Source organism: Larus michahellis, chromosome 9, assembly GCF_964199755.1.
Source record: "Larus michahellis chromosome 9, bLarMic1.1, whole genome shotgun sequence".
Taxonomy (NCBI): Eukaryota; Metazoa; Chordata; class Aves; order Charadriiformes; family Laridae; genus Larus; species Larus michahellis.
The window spans coordinates 16,052,144-16,067,048 of NC_133904.1; the positions used below are offsets into that span (position 1 = coordinate 16,052,144).

At 38.3% G+C, this 14,905-nt stretch overlaps 1 protein-coding gene across 1 annotated transcript in view; it reads right to left on the reverse strand.

The window, feature by feature from the left end:
- Positions 1 to 618: 618 nt before the first annotated feature.
- Positions 619 to 14,905, reverse strand: part of ALDH1A2 (aldehyde dehydrogenase 1 family member A2) — a 57,275-nt gene continuing 42,988 nt past the window's right edge. The window contains exons 8-13 of the mRNA XM_074601591.1: positions 12,971 to 13,073; positions 9,843 to 10,027; positions 8,933 to 9,097; positions 8,441 to 8,598; positions 7,570 to 7,644; positions 619 to 2,912 (exon numbers count right to left, since the gene is read on the reverse strand). Coding sequence (XP_074457692.1) covers positions 2,840 to 2,912; positions 7,570 to 7,644; positions 8,441 to 8,598; positions 8,933 to 9,097; positions 9,843 to 10,027; positions 12,971 to 13,073 — 759 coding nt within the window. The 3' untranslated portion in view covers positions 619 to 2,839. The remainder of the gene's footprint in view (positions 2,913 to 7,569; positions 7,645 to 8,440; positions 8,599 to 8,932; positions 9,098 to 9,842; positions 10,028 to 12,970; positions 13,074 to 14,905) is intronic.

Here is a 14,905-nt window from a genome sequence, read left to right on the forward strand (position 1 = left end):
GGCCTTGAAGTAGCTTGAGTAGTTACTTTATCTAAATAGGCACCATTCCAAAAGAGGAATGCTGTTCCTGGCCATGGAAGTAACCCTGGAATAAAGGGATTGCTTGAGGGAGAGTTGAATAGTACCTGGCCATGTGAATTTCACTGGCTGTTAAATAACATTGTCTGTCCTTTTCCCATGTTTTAGCATTTTGAAATTAAATACAAGAAGAATATCACTCCATAAAAGATCTGAGTGTTAATGTAATCATCTCTGTGACTCATCTACTGGAGAAAGAAAAGGCATCATGATTTTTTTAAACATTATCCAAAATTCAAGCTGTGATGTGGCAGTTTGCAAGGGTGCCCCACTGGTTCTGATGATTTCAGACCTTCCCCAATAGCTAAACTTTATGACCATGAGGGTGAGGATGAACTTTGGCTATGACCTAGATCTGCAATTCACAAGTGTTTTTCATACAGCTGCAATAATATTTCAGAAAATGTAATTGGCCTTTTACTTCATTCACTTTTGCGAATGAAAATAAAGCTACTGTGAGAGCAGATCTTTTGCTAAGAAAATATTTTTTTTAATATTTTTATAGCTTTGTCAACAATAAAGGAGTCTCACAGTCTAAAGTGTTTCTCTAAACCTTTTTAATGGAAAAAACTTCATAGAAAATATCCTTTTACTTTTTTAATAACATATAACTATATACATGATTAAAAACTGTAACAAAAAGCTGCAGGGATTGGAAAAATGTTTTGTTGGATCCATGCAGATGGTACATTTAAAAAAGGATTTCACAAATCCATGTACATCAAATGGAGCTGCAGTGACAGGGTTGAAAAAAATGGCAACTCTATTATTTACCTGAATGTACTGGGAATAAAGCACAGACATACAAAATACACAAAAAGAATACAAAAGAATACATGATGTAAATGCTGTTAGCACAGGAAGTTTCTTTTTTAAGTAAATAGGAGAAAAGAAGTAAAATCTCCTTTTTCACATTTTATATGGCAGTTTAAAAGGTAACTAATCTCTTATTTGCTGTATTTTGTTTTTCTTAACTCTGGCATACACTACAGTAGAAGTCTATGGCATTTGCATTTAACAACTCAGGAATATTTTGATTCATCTCCATGTCTGTGAATGTACTGTCATTTCTGAATATCATGGATACATATTGCTTTAAAAACACATGCACAGTTTGACATGAGTTAGAAATACAAAATATTGAGGGCCAGCACACTACAAAATGCTGGATGCTCTTGTCCTGATCCAGCAGTATGTTTAAGGACACACACAACTTCAAATCTGAGAGGAAATCCTCAGAGCGTAAAGGAAGTTAAGAACGCGCAGAAATAATTTGACTATCAGGTCTGGAGTTTTCAACAGTTGGTAGTATAGACTCTGCAGCTAGGAAAACTGTTACACCTGAGGCCATAATTCTGTCCTTACACCCCAGCTAATGTAGCTACACAGTCTAGATGATTTACTGTACTTTTAAAATAAATTTTCTTAATTCTAAGTTAAAACATAAAATGAAACCTCTCTAAAAAAAAAAAGTCTGGGGAATCGGTGAGCTCTGAAGCTGGAAAGAAGAAAGAGATGGTGTTTAGTTCGTTAGTTACAAGTTGGAAGAGATTCTGTAGGCAGCAGGAAATAATGTGACAGGTTTTAAACACCTCAATTCTAAAAGAAATTGCTCGTATTTTTGTCCTGAGCCAAAAAAAGAACAGACATAATTGAAAAGTCAGTACCAGCCAGTACGCTCAGCTGAGGCTCACAGGCATGGTGATGATGGCAAGCCATCATTTAGTAAGAAAATGAAGTAAAGCTACTTCTTGTCAGGAGGGCTTTTGTTGGGCTTTTGCTGGTGTAAGGAATACTTAATGATTCCCAGTGTAATCACAGGCAGTTTAATAGCAGACAAATAAATGGAGTCTGCATGTGCATATACTTGTTTAAAAAAAGAAAAAAGCTGAAAACAACAACAGTAACAACAACAAAACTAGGCAAGCAGTGAAAACTGAAATATTCTGTGAAGCCTTGGGATCTGTTTCTGTTCTCCTTAACACCCTCCCAGCTCTGTCTGACCATGCTCTTTTGAAAGGCAGGTAAAATATTTCAAGTTCCTGTAAGTGAGGGAGGATTTTTGCTTAAAGCAAGACATAAAGTAATTATGAAAACAAGCTTTGAAAACCAAATCTCTGTGGGTCATGAAAGCCAAATCTCACTGATACGTATTTGGATTTCATTGTCCATATAATGGTTTAATTCCCTCCCCAGTCTGACCTCTTTATTTGAGCATGCTAATTGGAAAGTTGCTAATATACCAGTTTTTGTCTCAGTACTTTCGGAGTTCAGAGTCTTTTATTTTCTAAGAACGTCAATGATACTTGTTTATGTTGTTCATTGCTAGCATTTTGGGTGAAATCTGGCTTGTAAAGCCCTGATCGAAACTAGACTGTCAGCACAAGGCAGGTTATTTTGAGAAGGCAACCTGAAAGCAGTAAGACTTATTTTGTTTATTTAAAGAAAAGATAAATGTGTGTGTGCATGCATTTGCATTTAACAGTTTTATAGCTAGAACCATTATTAACGATGCCAAATAGCAATTTTATCTCTTGTTATGATTAGTTTTATAAAGATGTAACAATTCTCAAGAGAGTTCTATGAAAACATGCAGAGTTGCTTTGCATTATGTATGCAATTATGTGCCCAGTATATAAGTTGCAACTTAATTTCTTAAATATATATTGTGTAACACTTTTTATTCCTGAGTGCTGGTCTCCATCATGAATAGAGAGGGTGGCATCATGTGCTCTTCTGCACAATGTGGTCCTTCGTCATCTTAGGAATTCTTCTGAGGGATCTTTATTGTCACAGTTTTAACTTCAGAATATTCTCTCAATCCACATTCACCCCTAAAAAACAAATTGCAGCATCAGTTTACACCAGGCATTAATTCTTTATCGAGCAAAAACCTGCAAAGTTATTCCTTGATAAAGTTAAGATATAACCCAAAATTCTCAGTATAGGTTTCTGTTGCATTATGATTTTGTACAGGTTTTCCTTTCACGCCATCTTTCAGAAAACCTGAATATGAAGTTTCAGCGTAGGTCAAAAGAACAATGGATGGCTCCAGCATTTGATAAAGAAATACAGATTTACATTAAACCCAGAAATACTCACTGTCTGTCAATGAAACTATTGGGAGTGAATTGATGTCCTCTGTCCTTTCCAGACCTTGAAAATGTCCAAACACCACGACATACACCACTGGCCAGTGAAATTACTGCTTATGTTTGCACTCAAGAAAGAGAAGGTCCCAACTGAGTACTATGGAAAATGAACTACTCACAACCTTGGATAAAGATGAACTTGAGTCCTAACCCACTGATCTTTTTTCTCTTACAAAATACCCAGCAGCAGAAATCAGCTTTTGCATGTACTGTGAAAGAGCGGTCAGCCTGCTCAGGTTTCCACTAGATTTACGTATAGCACCTCTTTTTGTCCTGGCACAGCACCTCACATAAGATCCACTATACTGCTAGAAGCTAGCCACTCTCTAGGTCCCAGTCATCTCACACATGGCTCTGAGGGCTACGTGTTCTGCTTTGGGTAAATTGTGCTTAAGAAATGGGTGTTTCTGAATGCTACATAGATTTTGTGGTAGTCAGCTCCTGCCTGGCTCATCTCTTGGGCAACTCTGCTGAGGTTTAGAGTGGATATTGCATGACTCCTTGGGAGTTATGCCTGTCTTCTCTGAAGTATAGGTATTTGCATTTGCTGTGCGTATTTTGAGTCAAGTCATTAGTTAAGTTCTACTATGTTTGCTGGATGCTGTGTGTGTAAAGCAAACAGTTTCCCCACCTCAAAATAGGTACAGTCCAAGTCTAGAAGTAGAGAATCTCTTCTACCCGAACTCATGCAAGGATTCTTTTGCCCAGGCCCTTACAGATGTTTGTTTCTTGGTTAAATTATTAGCCCCACCCTGAAACACAGACAATACGGCTTCCTTATTTATATTAAAATCTAAAAAGTGCTCACATGCATATCATCTTAGCATGTTTACTATTTAATGCTGCCTTCCCTCTGGATCCAGCTGTGCAGAGTTTAATGCCAACTGCACCATAAAGAATATTTCAGGGGAATTCATCAGAACCTCCTTCTAATACATGTTGCTTTCTGAATGGAGTGAGGGGCCACTGTTCAAAGCAATTAAAGCCCTGTGTATGCCCCTGGTGCTGCATAGCCTACTTATTTACTTTACTGCATTTACCTCTACACTAATTTTACACAAAATATATCATCAGGGGAGGAACTCCTGTAATCTTCCTTGGAAAGTTAATTCATTTGGGCAGAAATATAAGTATTTACCAGCCCATTTCACTCCACCTGCAGTTTTGAAAACTTTCTGATGTGCCTGATGGCTTGGTAGGCCTTAAGTGTGAGGGAATGGTTGATAGTTAACTCAGACTGATGATTCAGTAGGCATTTTAAGATTTACCAGAGTCTAAGGAAATATATTAGCAAAGATTTTTTGACATGTGAAATGTTCCCATTGATTTGGACCACCCCACCCCCAGCTTTCAGTAGAAAGTGGTAGATTTGTCTCCAAAGAATGACTAAAAACTTTAGCTATTTATCAGACTCGGCTGAGCCCCAGAACCATTCCCTTATGGCTCAGTGGAAGCTGTCACCGGGAGCCGCATGGAGCCCAATAACTAATGCTGGCAAGTCTCTCTGTGTGAAAGTTTCTGCTTGATTCAGTAGGGCTGTGGCTTGGCTCCAGACACCTGTTGGACACATTTTTGCAAGTCAATAGATAACCTAGCCAACAGAATATCGATTGCCTTTATGTATGCTCCAGCTGCCAGTTGGTTTATCATCTTGGTCTGGCAAACAAAATTAGATGTATTTATTGTCTTGTTTATTCAGCTCAAGGCTTCAGGGCCTTACGTATTTTTGTTCTGTCTGAAAGTTTGGGAGTGGACAACTGTGATGAATTCTAAGGCAAATATTTTTCAAAAGTTAAAAAGTTGCTCTTGCTGAATAGGAAGATGGGTTATTCCAGACATTCAGAGCAGAAGAGTCAGTGCATGTTCAATTAAAGGGCTCGCTTGTCTCCACAGCCTAATACAGGGAAGTAGGGAGCAATAACGTCCTATTCTAGGGCCACTTTGGGTCAACTTGGATTGCAGTTTGGTATCTGGGTGAGAACAAGGGTTGTGTCTGTGAAAAGGAAGGAGCCCACAGGTCAAGTTTGCATGATGCTATCCCTTGGTTGTGTAGGTGTGAGGGAAGGGAAACAAATTGCTCTTTGAAAAGAAATAATACATACTCTCTTCCCTCCCTCAGTCCAAGAGAAAAAGGATAAGGAAAAGAATTATAGTTCTAAGCCATTCTCCTGCTTGCACTTCTTTTTGAGAATGCACTGCTTTATCTCAGAGCTATGCACACAATAATAATTCCTATGACATTAAAGGACAGCTCTCAAGTTGAATGGCACCTCTTTCCCTTGAAGACACTTGGAGAGAGACCAGCATTTTGGAGAACAGTATCTAATATAAAAAGGCCACATGTGGCAATGTGGGATGAGGCACCTGATTTTTAGTTACAGGACTTAAATTTTACACCACTCAGGCAGTGATAATAAGCTTTAAAGAATTGTAACTGTAAAAAAAAAATCCCTCTTTTAGACTCCTTTAAGAATATGAGAATATTGTAAGTAGCCTTAATGTAAACAGAAATCAGTTGTATTGTGTACATGAATTCTGGTTCTCTACTGGTATGCACATACCCTGCTACATTTTGTGGGAGTGTAAAATCAGTACAGCAGATCTCAACTTTCTGTGTTCATTCTTTTCCCTATGAGTGATAAAAATCTGTGAATTTAAATGCAGGAACAAAACAAGTCCCAGATAATACAACGCTAGCATAGACAGCAGAGTGGCACAATTATGATCTGGCTGTAACATAGTATTAGCTTCACAATGACACACATATCTATGGACGCTTTCTCTTCTTTTTTTTTTTTTTTTTTTGTTCTTTAATTGCCTGACTCAACATTATTTATGCTGTAAAATGTATCCCTTAAAAACAGGGATCTAAGAAACCATGGAATTTTAATAAAAAGTATGCAGATATTAATGCAGGGGGGAGGAGGTGAGTTAGAAGGTGATATCTGATCAAAGAGGTTCTGAAAGGAGTAGTATAGTTACTCATAAGTAGTTTTTGGGGCATCTTTGTGAGATAGAGATTATTGCCATTCCCAACATTTATTGTTTATGTTGAATATTTTCAAAGCTGTAGATGGCAATCAAGTGTACAACTACCATAGATTTTTTCCATGGGAGCTGGGGTGCTGCCTGGTTTTCCCCCCTTCAAAAACTTGACGATATCGATATGTGAATATTTTGCTTGCACAGTTAACCTCCCTGAAGTCAATGGGGGTCACTCTTGGGTGTCAAGTTACGCATGTGCTCTATCGAGCTTAGTAGTTTTAGAATATTTTCACAATGATAAGAGTTAGATGAGCTGACATATTTATGCCAGTGTGAGATCACCTCATAACTCATGAATGTGGAGAATAGTATGAATGTGTTATTCAAAGTACTCCCTAATGAGGGAAAATATTTCAGACTACATAGAGCTTATTTTATAGATCAAGTTGTATACTTCAACATATTTAAAGTTTTAAAGAGTTTGACCTTACTTTAGTTTTACTGCTGAGTTTGCCATTAGCCATAAGCTATTTTGAAAGCTTAGGTGAGACATATCTGGTATACATGCCTCCTGCACAGAAATTAATTGAATTCTTTGTATGCGTAACCAATCTGGGGCTGATGCAATTGCTAAACTTCCTTGTGATTGTAATGAGAATTAAAAACTGCTAAGACTTTAAATTAAGTACATGAGACAGTATTTGAGCGTGGAGCTCCATTTCAAAATATTTGGCACTTAGTTCTAAATGGAATAAGACAGAAAACTTTGTAATGGAAGGTGATTTTTTGAAAGGGATGTAAACGCATTTGTGTATCCTTCTCTAGGCCTGATTTAATTTAACATTGTTCATAAATCTGGAAGAGATAGATAACATTTTAATAAAATTCAGATGCACCTAAATGTAGGGAAAAATAAAGAAAAAAATAGCAAAAGAGGCAAAATATATGTCAAAACAACTCTGAAACAAGTACATCAAACCAGTCAACAAGGACACAGCAGTACCAAAATGATAATCTTTCTGCAAAAGTGCTGGTTAATATGGCTAAGAAAAACTCTCAGAAAACACAGGTTACAAGTTCAGAAAAACACTCAGAAATTTTCAGTTCCTTTCAGAATAAGAAGGCAGTTCCAGTAACTTGCTTTGCTATGTCAAAAAAACAAAAGGAAAAAAAAATCGTCTTACCACATAAATCAATTGCATTTAGAACTGGCAATGATTATCAGTCATCCTATAATATGCCCTCAACATCAGATAGGAATATTTCCTGATCTTAATTTGCATGGAAGAATTCAATGATGTTTATTAAATTGTAGAGCTGAAAACAGTTTAGAAGACAGTGGTGTAATACTTACATCTCTCTCCCATTGCCAGACATTTTGAATCCTCCAAAAGGACTTTGGGCATTTAAGGCATTGTAGCAATTTATCCTGTAACAGGAAGAGACATTAAGTCCAACTCTGCTGTCAGCGAGGCCTTTGGAGAACTCAGGGAGAGTCTGAAACTTGTGGAGCTAGGGACACTGTATACCTCTTAGTAATAACAAACTTCTATCATGTTGAAAAGAAATGAGGGATTTATGCCACAAAACCAATATTCTGCTCCTTACTCATAAGGAGAATGGGATTTGGCCTGTGAGGACTGGAAGAGAGCACTGAACACTTGGATGCAGCTTCAGTAATGAACTGTTAATCTGCCGACAAACCTCAGTGCCAGTTTATAAAACAGAGCTATTAAATTTGAATTTGTCCTTTTTCTCACTGATTTCTCATGAATATTTAGTTCACCCAGGCTTCACATACCAAACTGCAAGCTATTAAACTCTAGATGTGGCATTACCTATTCCTAAGGACTGGCGAGAAGAGCTGTTCCCTCAGTTGCTTATTGTTGTAGAGAGTACATGATTCTTTATGCCATTAGCAGAAACCTCTCAGGATTCCTGTGCTCCGCAGAACGGATTGTTTATATTCTGCTTTGTTTGTTTTCAGTAACGCCACTCATCAGTGTGGCCGCCACACTGGAAAGCGAGTTTTCAATAGCATTCACCTGCAGTGAGCGGAGTGACACCACTTCCCTACAGCTGTTCCATATCTTGGTTAGTGATTCACCACTAGAATGGTCTAGATAAACATTTTTCAGACAAAGGGTGCAAAACTGAGGTGCCATAATGATAGTGAGTCAAACTCTTTATCTCCAAGAGCAGGAGTGTGATAACTTCTGCCTTACCAGACTGTCCCAGCCTGCATTGCTGAAGAGACTGTCAGAGCCTTGTTTATGTCATTTGTAAAGACAGCAGCTACCAGCCCAAAATCAGAATTGTTGGCTCTCTCTATAACTTCATCCATGGTTTTAAACCTCAGTATTTCTTGAACAGGCCCAAAAATCTGCAACAAAGATTAATCATTAATTAATAAACAAGCCCATTCAGAGGCATTTTATTCCTGTTTTATTCTGCTTTTTTAATTGTCTCTCCTGTTGTACTCTTTACAAATTCCCGCAGCAACATTTAGGAGTGATAATTAGCTGTCTGTAAAACTGCATGAATTTCCGAAAGCAGTTGCCTCAGTGAAACTCGTCCATTCTTCCCTCAATTCCTTATTATTTTTTTTAATATAGTGGTAATTTTAACTGTAAAGCTTTTGTCTCAGAAAGTAAACAAAAGAAAAAAAAATCATGTTTAGGACATTCTAAAATATTCTTGCCCCTGTGTGTGAATACCTCCTCCTTGGCAATCCGCATGTCATCGGTTACATTGGAAAACACCGTAGGTTCAATGAAGAAGCCCTTTCTTCCTAGCCCTTTACCCCCACATTCAAGTTTTGCTCCTTCAGTAATGCCGCTTTGAATCAGTTCCAAGATCTTGTTGTATTGTTTTTTATCAATCTGAAAGAGAGAAGAAGCCATTTGACTTGTAGACCGTGCACTTGACAATCAAGTCAAAATTGTTTTTTTAGGCAAGTCATGTCTCAGTGAATAGACTCATGCTTATATTCAGTGCTTTTTGAGCTGGAGATGCCACAAATCTAAAAATAGCTGCTGACTGCAACCTAGGGCTCAGTCTTCTTAAGGATGTGTCCCCTTATGTATGTGGCTCAACCCACATTCTTGCTAAGCAATCTGGTTTATAAGCACAAACGAAGCAGATCATTATTTTTTGGCCCAGGTTAACTTCCTGAAAATGGTGTAAGTCCAGCTGGTTATCAGTGGCAGGAACATTTTCTAAAGACCTATTTCTAATCCTGCCCATCTTTTGCTTAGAATTCCTGTCTCTCTAGTGGTCTACAAGCACAGTTATGGTTGTAGACAATTCTTGAAAGTGCCTGCCCACAGAGACTTTTGAGAACTTCTCACAGTTTACATCCATATCTTTGGGGCTGAAGATCAGAATCTTGCTGTTAAAGCTGGGAGAAAAACTTATTGATACTTAGGATGAGAGTTTTTACTTAACAAGAAACACCTCTGAGCTGCACAGATTGTCTACTCCTTTAGAATTTTAATCTTTAAAATGTTTGTCATGTTAGCCACCCTGGCCTGTGAGTGAGTATGCATTAACTGACCTCTGTCCTAGTAGAGTTTAAATGCTTACAGACAACTTCTGGGCTGTCGAGCCAGAACACTATTCCTTTACCTGTGGACCTTGTTCTGTAGATGGGTCAAAAGGACTCCCCACAACTCTCCTCTTTGCACGTTCTACGCTTCTTCTAACAAACTCTTCATAGATTGATTCTTCCACGTAAATCCGTGAGCCTGCAGTGCAGCATTGACCTTGATTGAAGAAGACCCCTTGGTGAGCTTGTTCCACAGCATAGTCCACTAAAAAACCAAGACAACATATGTTGCTCTGAAACATCATAAACACATCTGCTGTTGCACCAGTGCCATGTGTATTACATAGTGCCACATTCGCAAAACTTCAAAGCAGAAGTAGGATTTCGTTAAAAAAAACAAAGTGACCAAATCAAAACATACTATTGTTGTGTCGGGCCATAAATGAAGATGATTCATTTCATTTTGTGTCATAATCCCTGTGAAAATACGTACTTTTTAAGCATGTCTGAAGTTGATTTTTTCCCCATTTATTCCACCCTGGACACAGCTATACTGGAATGATATTAAGGGCATTACAACTGTTTCACAAATACTAGATTGCAAGGGACCACTTGGGACTTCAGGCATCATCTAGGTAAAGAAAGGTCCATAGGTAATACATTCCACATGCCATCTCGTGACACAGGCCACAAAATATTGCTTAATATTGCACTGCAAAAATTAAATCAAGACAGTGCTTTAACAGCCTATAGGAGTAGGGTATGCAAGAACAACTTCACTGATGTCTTATATGCCAGCAACATGTAATTTATCAACTAAAACTCTTAAGAGACCATAGGAAGCAGATTGTGACCCACATTATAGAAGTCTATCTGACTGAGGTCAGTAGAGGAGGGGAAAATTTGTCTGTGATACCAAGTTTGCACTTGGTTTAATACTGCATATGTGAGAATTACAGCCAACCAAGTTCTTGAGAGAATCTGACTTTGGTAATGGCAAGACCTATCCTTCCCCAAAAGCCAGATTATTTTTCTGCAAGACAAAAACATCTTCTTGGCCTATACAGGTGACTGGGTAAGGCTTTAAAAATATAGGTCAATTATAGAACAGACAACCATTGATTTCTGCTCTAACTTTCTTGGAGGTAAACTAACACATTCACTATCCAAGCGGGAGAAAGGATCCAGTCATATTTAGACATTCAGAGCTAAATTCTCTCATTGGGTGTGATAGCTGACTAGACAAGAATATTGAATTTATCCTTAAACAGTGATGCCCTACAGCACTGTAATACCTCTGTTATCATCTCTAGCACTTTGGAACATTGCTTAAAGTGTAATCTTTTCTGGAATAAACAAAGCAACAGTGCTTTACTTTCAGCACATTGTAGACAACTCCATCTAACTGAAGTGTCTTATTCTGCCCTGAGTGCGGTCTTGAAAAAAAATTATATAGGGTGTTTCCTGGACCACATTCAAATTTTCCCAGGCAGCTCTATGGAGATTGAAAACACTAGTGGATAGAACTGATTAACTGATGTTTCTTGCTCTATTGTTAACACAGTTTTTCACCATGAGGGGCTTTAGCCATTCTTCTCTGGGGTTTTTTGTGCACTAAACATTCAGCAGCTTTATCATGCCTTCTGCTAACTTTTGGCACACAGTGTTCCTCAAAAAGAACAAACAGCTCCTTTGGAATGGTGAGCAAATTGTCTGCTGTTCTTAAATAATCAGAGCTTTGAAGTCTGAATCTCAGGTCAAGTGCTGGTGGTTGTAATTATGGGAAGACCAGAGAGCTTTAGTATGATATACTGTGGAACTGACAGTCCTGAAAAAGACTGTGCTCTCCACTGTGCCCTGTTATTCTCCTGTTGCCTGCAACTTCTCTCCAGGTCCTCAACCTTATATGGCAGATACAAGTCACAGATAAAACTACAGCTCTGTGTGGGCAGCTAGGAGTGTGTCTCCTTCCCCGGTGGAAGGCCGTAACACAGACCTGCCCCCAGCATATATTACTCTACTAGAAGTGTTCAGGTGATCCAGCCTGAGTTAGTAGGTTTGGGACCTTTGAAATGTGGTGATTTCTGGTGGGAGATGGAGATGAGTAACTGGGGTAGAAGGCTGCAACATCTGCATCTGGCTCCAGCTGACAGGAGCCTTTTTAGCTTACCAGGATGACTGTGACTGTAATTGGTAAAACATTTTTCTGTAGAAAAGCTGCTAAAAGTTCTCAAGCTTTCCCTAGTCTTTCAGACATTGATAAGTTTTGAAAACGAATATAGGATTATAACTAACTCTTGTAATTCATGCTATTCTGTATCATTCTTCTATTCACTTTCCCCTTTTAAATTAAAAGACCAAATCCTTATATGTCTATTTATTTGGGTTACAAAGTTCTCAGAAAATGCATTGAGTACAGTGTGCCTGCATACAGCCTGAAACAATAGCTCAAAACAAGGTGTGAACTGTCCCATTCATCTTAATGGGGTGTTAACTTCAAAACCTCCTGCGGACAATTTAGATATTAACATTTTTAACTATTTCATTGCTGATCATTTAAGCAGAAACTTCCAGTTTGTGTTTTTATCCTATCCTAAATGGCTGTCCTGTACCTTCTCAGGTGCCAAAAATCTCAGCTGCACAACATCATCCAGCTGCAAAAATCTTCAGCTCCCTGCTGACAGTAGCAGCGAGGGTATTTCAGTAGAAAATTCTTCAATTGCGAAAATGTAAAAAATGGAATAATCCCCATTTATGGCTACTATTAAAACAGCGTAATAAAGGACTACTGCACTGGCCAGATTCACAACTCAAGTGTAAACTAAAGCCCTTCCTTTTTAAAATTGCTGTGAAGCAAAAAAAATCACAGGCTTTCCAGATTTAAAGCACTAAACCACCTTGCTGCAGAGTTTAGGATGGCAAATGTGTATGGCACTATGACGGTGAATAATACCACTTGGTGTTATTCTATATGCTGGGTTATAAGTTTTTTCTGTTTTCTTGTTGTCTATGAATCTGTGGGTTCAAATGTTGTCTTTTTATAAAAAAATTCACACCTTAGGCTGCTTCTGTAAGATTAAAAAGAGCAATTCGATACAGCTATATCGGTCCATTTCACTTTGTATGAAACATATGCTCAAATATTAAAAAAAAAAAAAAGACACCACACAAACATGTTTTTAAGAAAAATATGGAAGTCCTGACTTACAATCAGCATCTGCAAAAATAATGTTTGGGCTTTTCCCACCCAGCTCCAGTGTAACTCTCTTCAAATTACTCCTTCCAGCTGCTTCTTGGATCAGCTTCCCAACCTGAAAGGAAATGGAGACACATTTTACAGGGAATGTAGTCATACAGTTCACTTTAACAGCCAATGTTGGCTATCACTGGAACAAAGCTTTAAACAGTCCAGCAGGTTCTACAGTCCAAACAGATTCTCATAAGCAGTGGACAGCTTTCCTTTTTTTTTCCCAGAAATTGAGAGGGAATAAGGCACAGCACAAAGTGTTTGTACCCTTCACCCATTTATATCTATGCTAAAATGGCTTGGGGCTTTCTTTTAGGGTGCTTTAGGGGGGCTGAATTAAAAATCTGAAAGTGGTGTAACTAGAATTACTTCCATCCAAACTAGTGGCATGTTCACAAGGTTTTAGATACCATTATTAAAAGGTTTAGTTATTTAACTTCTAGTGAAAGAAAATAGATCTGCTATCTGAGTATGTATTGAGTATGTATTAAGCATGTATTAAGCCTATTACTGTTCATTAGTAATAACTGCTATCATACTTCTTTATACAGTCCAGGTGTTAGTTACCCCAGATGATCACGGCTTTTAGAATTTAATTCCCTCTACTAATAATTACTAAATTGCTAGCCAACCTGTTGGTAGGAGGGCATTTGTTTGCCTCAAAATACAGTTTTCAGTGCCCAAAGGTTTAAGTAATTTGACCATGAAATCACCATCCAGAATACATGAAATTCTGATGAAATCATCAGCCTTTTCTGCAGGATTAATAGCACACAGTAGAAGACCAAGTAGGGCACCATCCCAGACCTGACCCTCAACTGCACCACAGATAATCTTCATATGGGTTGAGAAGGTCAAAAGCACCTCCAAAATGTCTTTGTAGATTGTGGGGTCAGCTGGAGCAGAATGCAGCCCTGTGGCCAGAGCAGCAGCAAATTGTAGGTCTTGCCAAGGAACATGAGGGTAGATTAAATGCAGTAGCAGTCTGACAGCTACATATTTGATGTGTTTCCATGTACAGTTGGAGACGCAGCCGTGCTCCCTGGAAATTCTCCCTTGTCTGTATCAAGGAATCCAAAATAGATCAGATTTTATATTGTTGCAGTGTAACTATGCCCATTTTGCAGTTTCGGAAGTAATCACAGATACATTTAGGCCCCTACACAGTAAAACACAGGATTAAAAGTATCTATTGACTATTGAGAAGCTTGAGAACCTTGGTAAGTGCTTTCTTTTAAACAGGACATATTTTAAGGTCACACAGAAAGTTAGATGTGAAGTGAGATGGGAGTGAGTCCAGTTCTGGACCTTTTTCTCCACATAGTTCTCTGTTCTCTCTAGCTGCTTTCTATTTCTAAGGTCAGGTGAGTGAGATTCCCTGCAGTAAGGGGTTAATGGATGAGAAGCTGAAGGCTTCTCTCTCTCTCCTAGAGAACTGAAGGCAGTCTGCTGGAGAAAGTTAAGTCAGCACTGGAGTAATCAGAAAGCAAATGAAACAGAAACCAGGGCCCCCACAGAAAAAACAAAGCAAAAACCCCACAGGATAATGAAGGAATTGTCAACCACTTCATGTGCCTTTGTGATTAACTGTTTATCTGGTGATACCACAGTCGAGTGTGACTGAGGTTATTTCTTAAAAAAAAATAAAATTAAAATTAGCTGCTTTTCTTTGTCCCTGTATTGATGGAAAGGAGTGTTGACATTATCATGAAATTCCTTGCATATCCCCTTAATTGGAGCTGATTTTATTGCTATGTTTGACTGACAGCCAGAAGTGAACATGAAAAAGAAGAACCTTTCTGCCCTCCACCCTCACCACATACATCGAGCATGTCATCTGGAAATTCCAGTCTCTCAAACTGTGCTGAAAATGTACACTGGAAACCAGTGAGAATG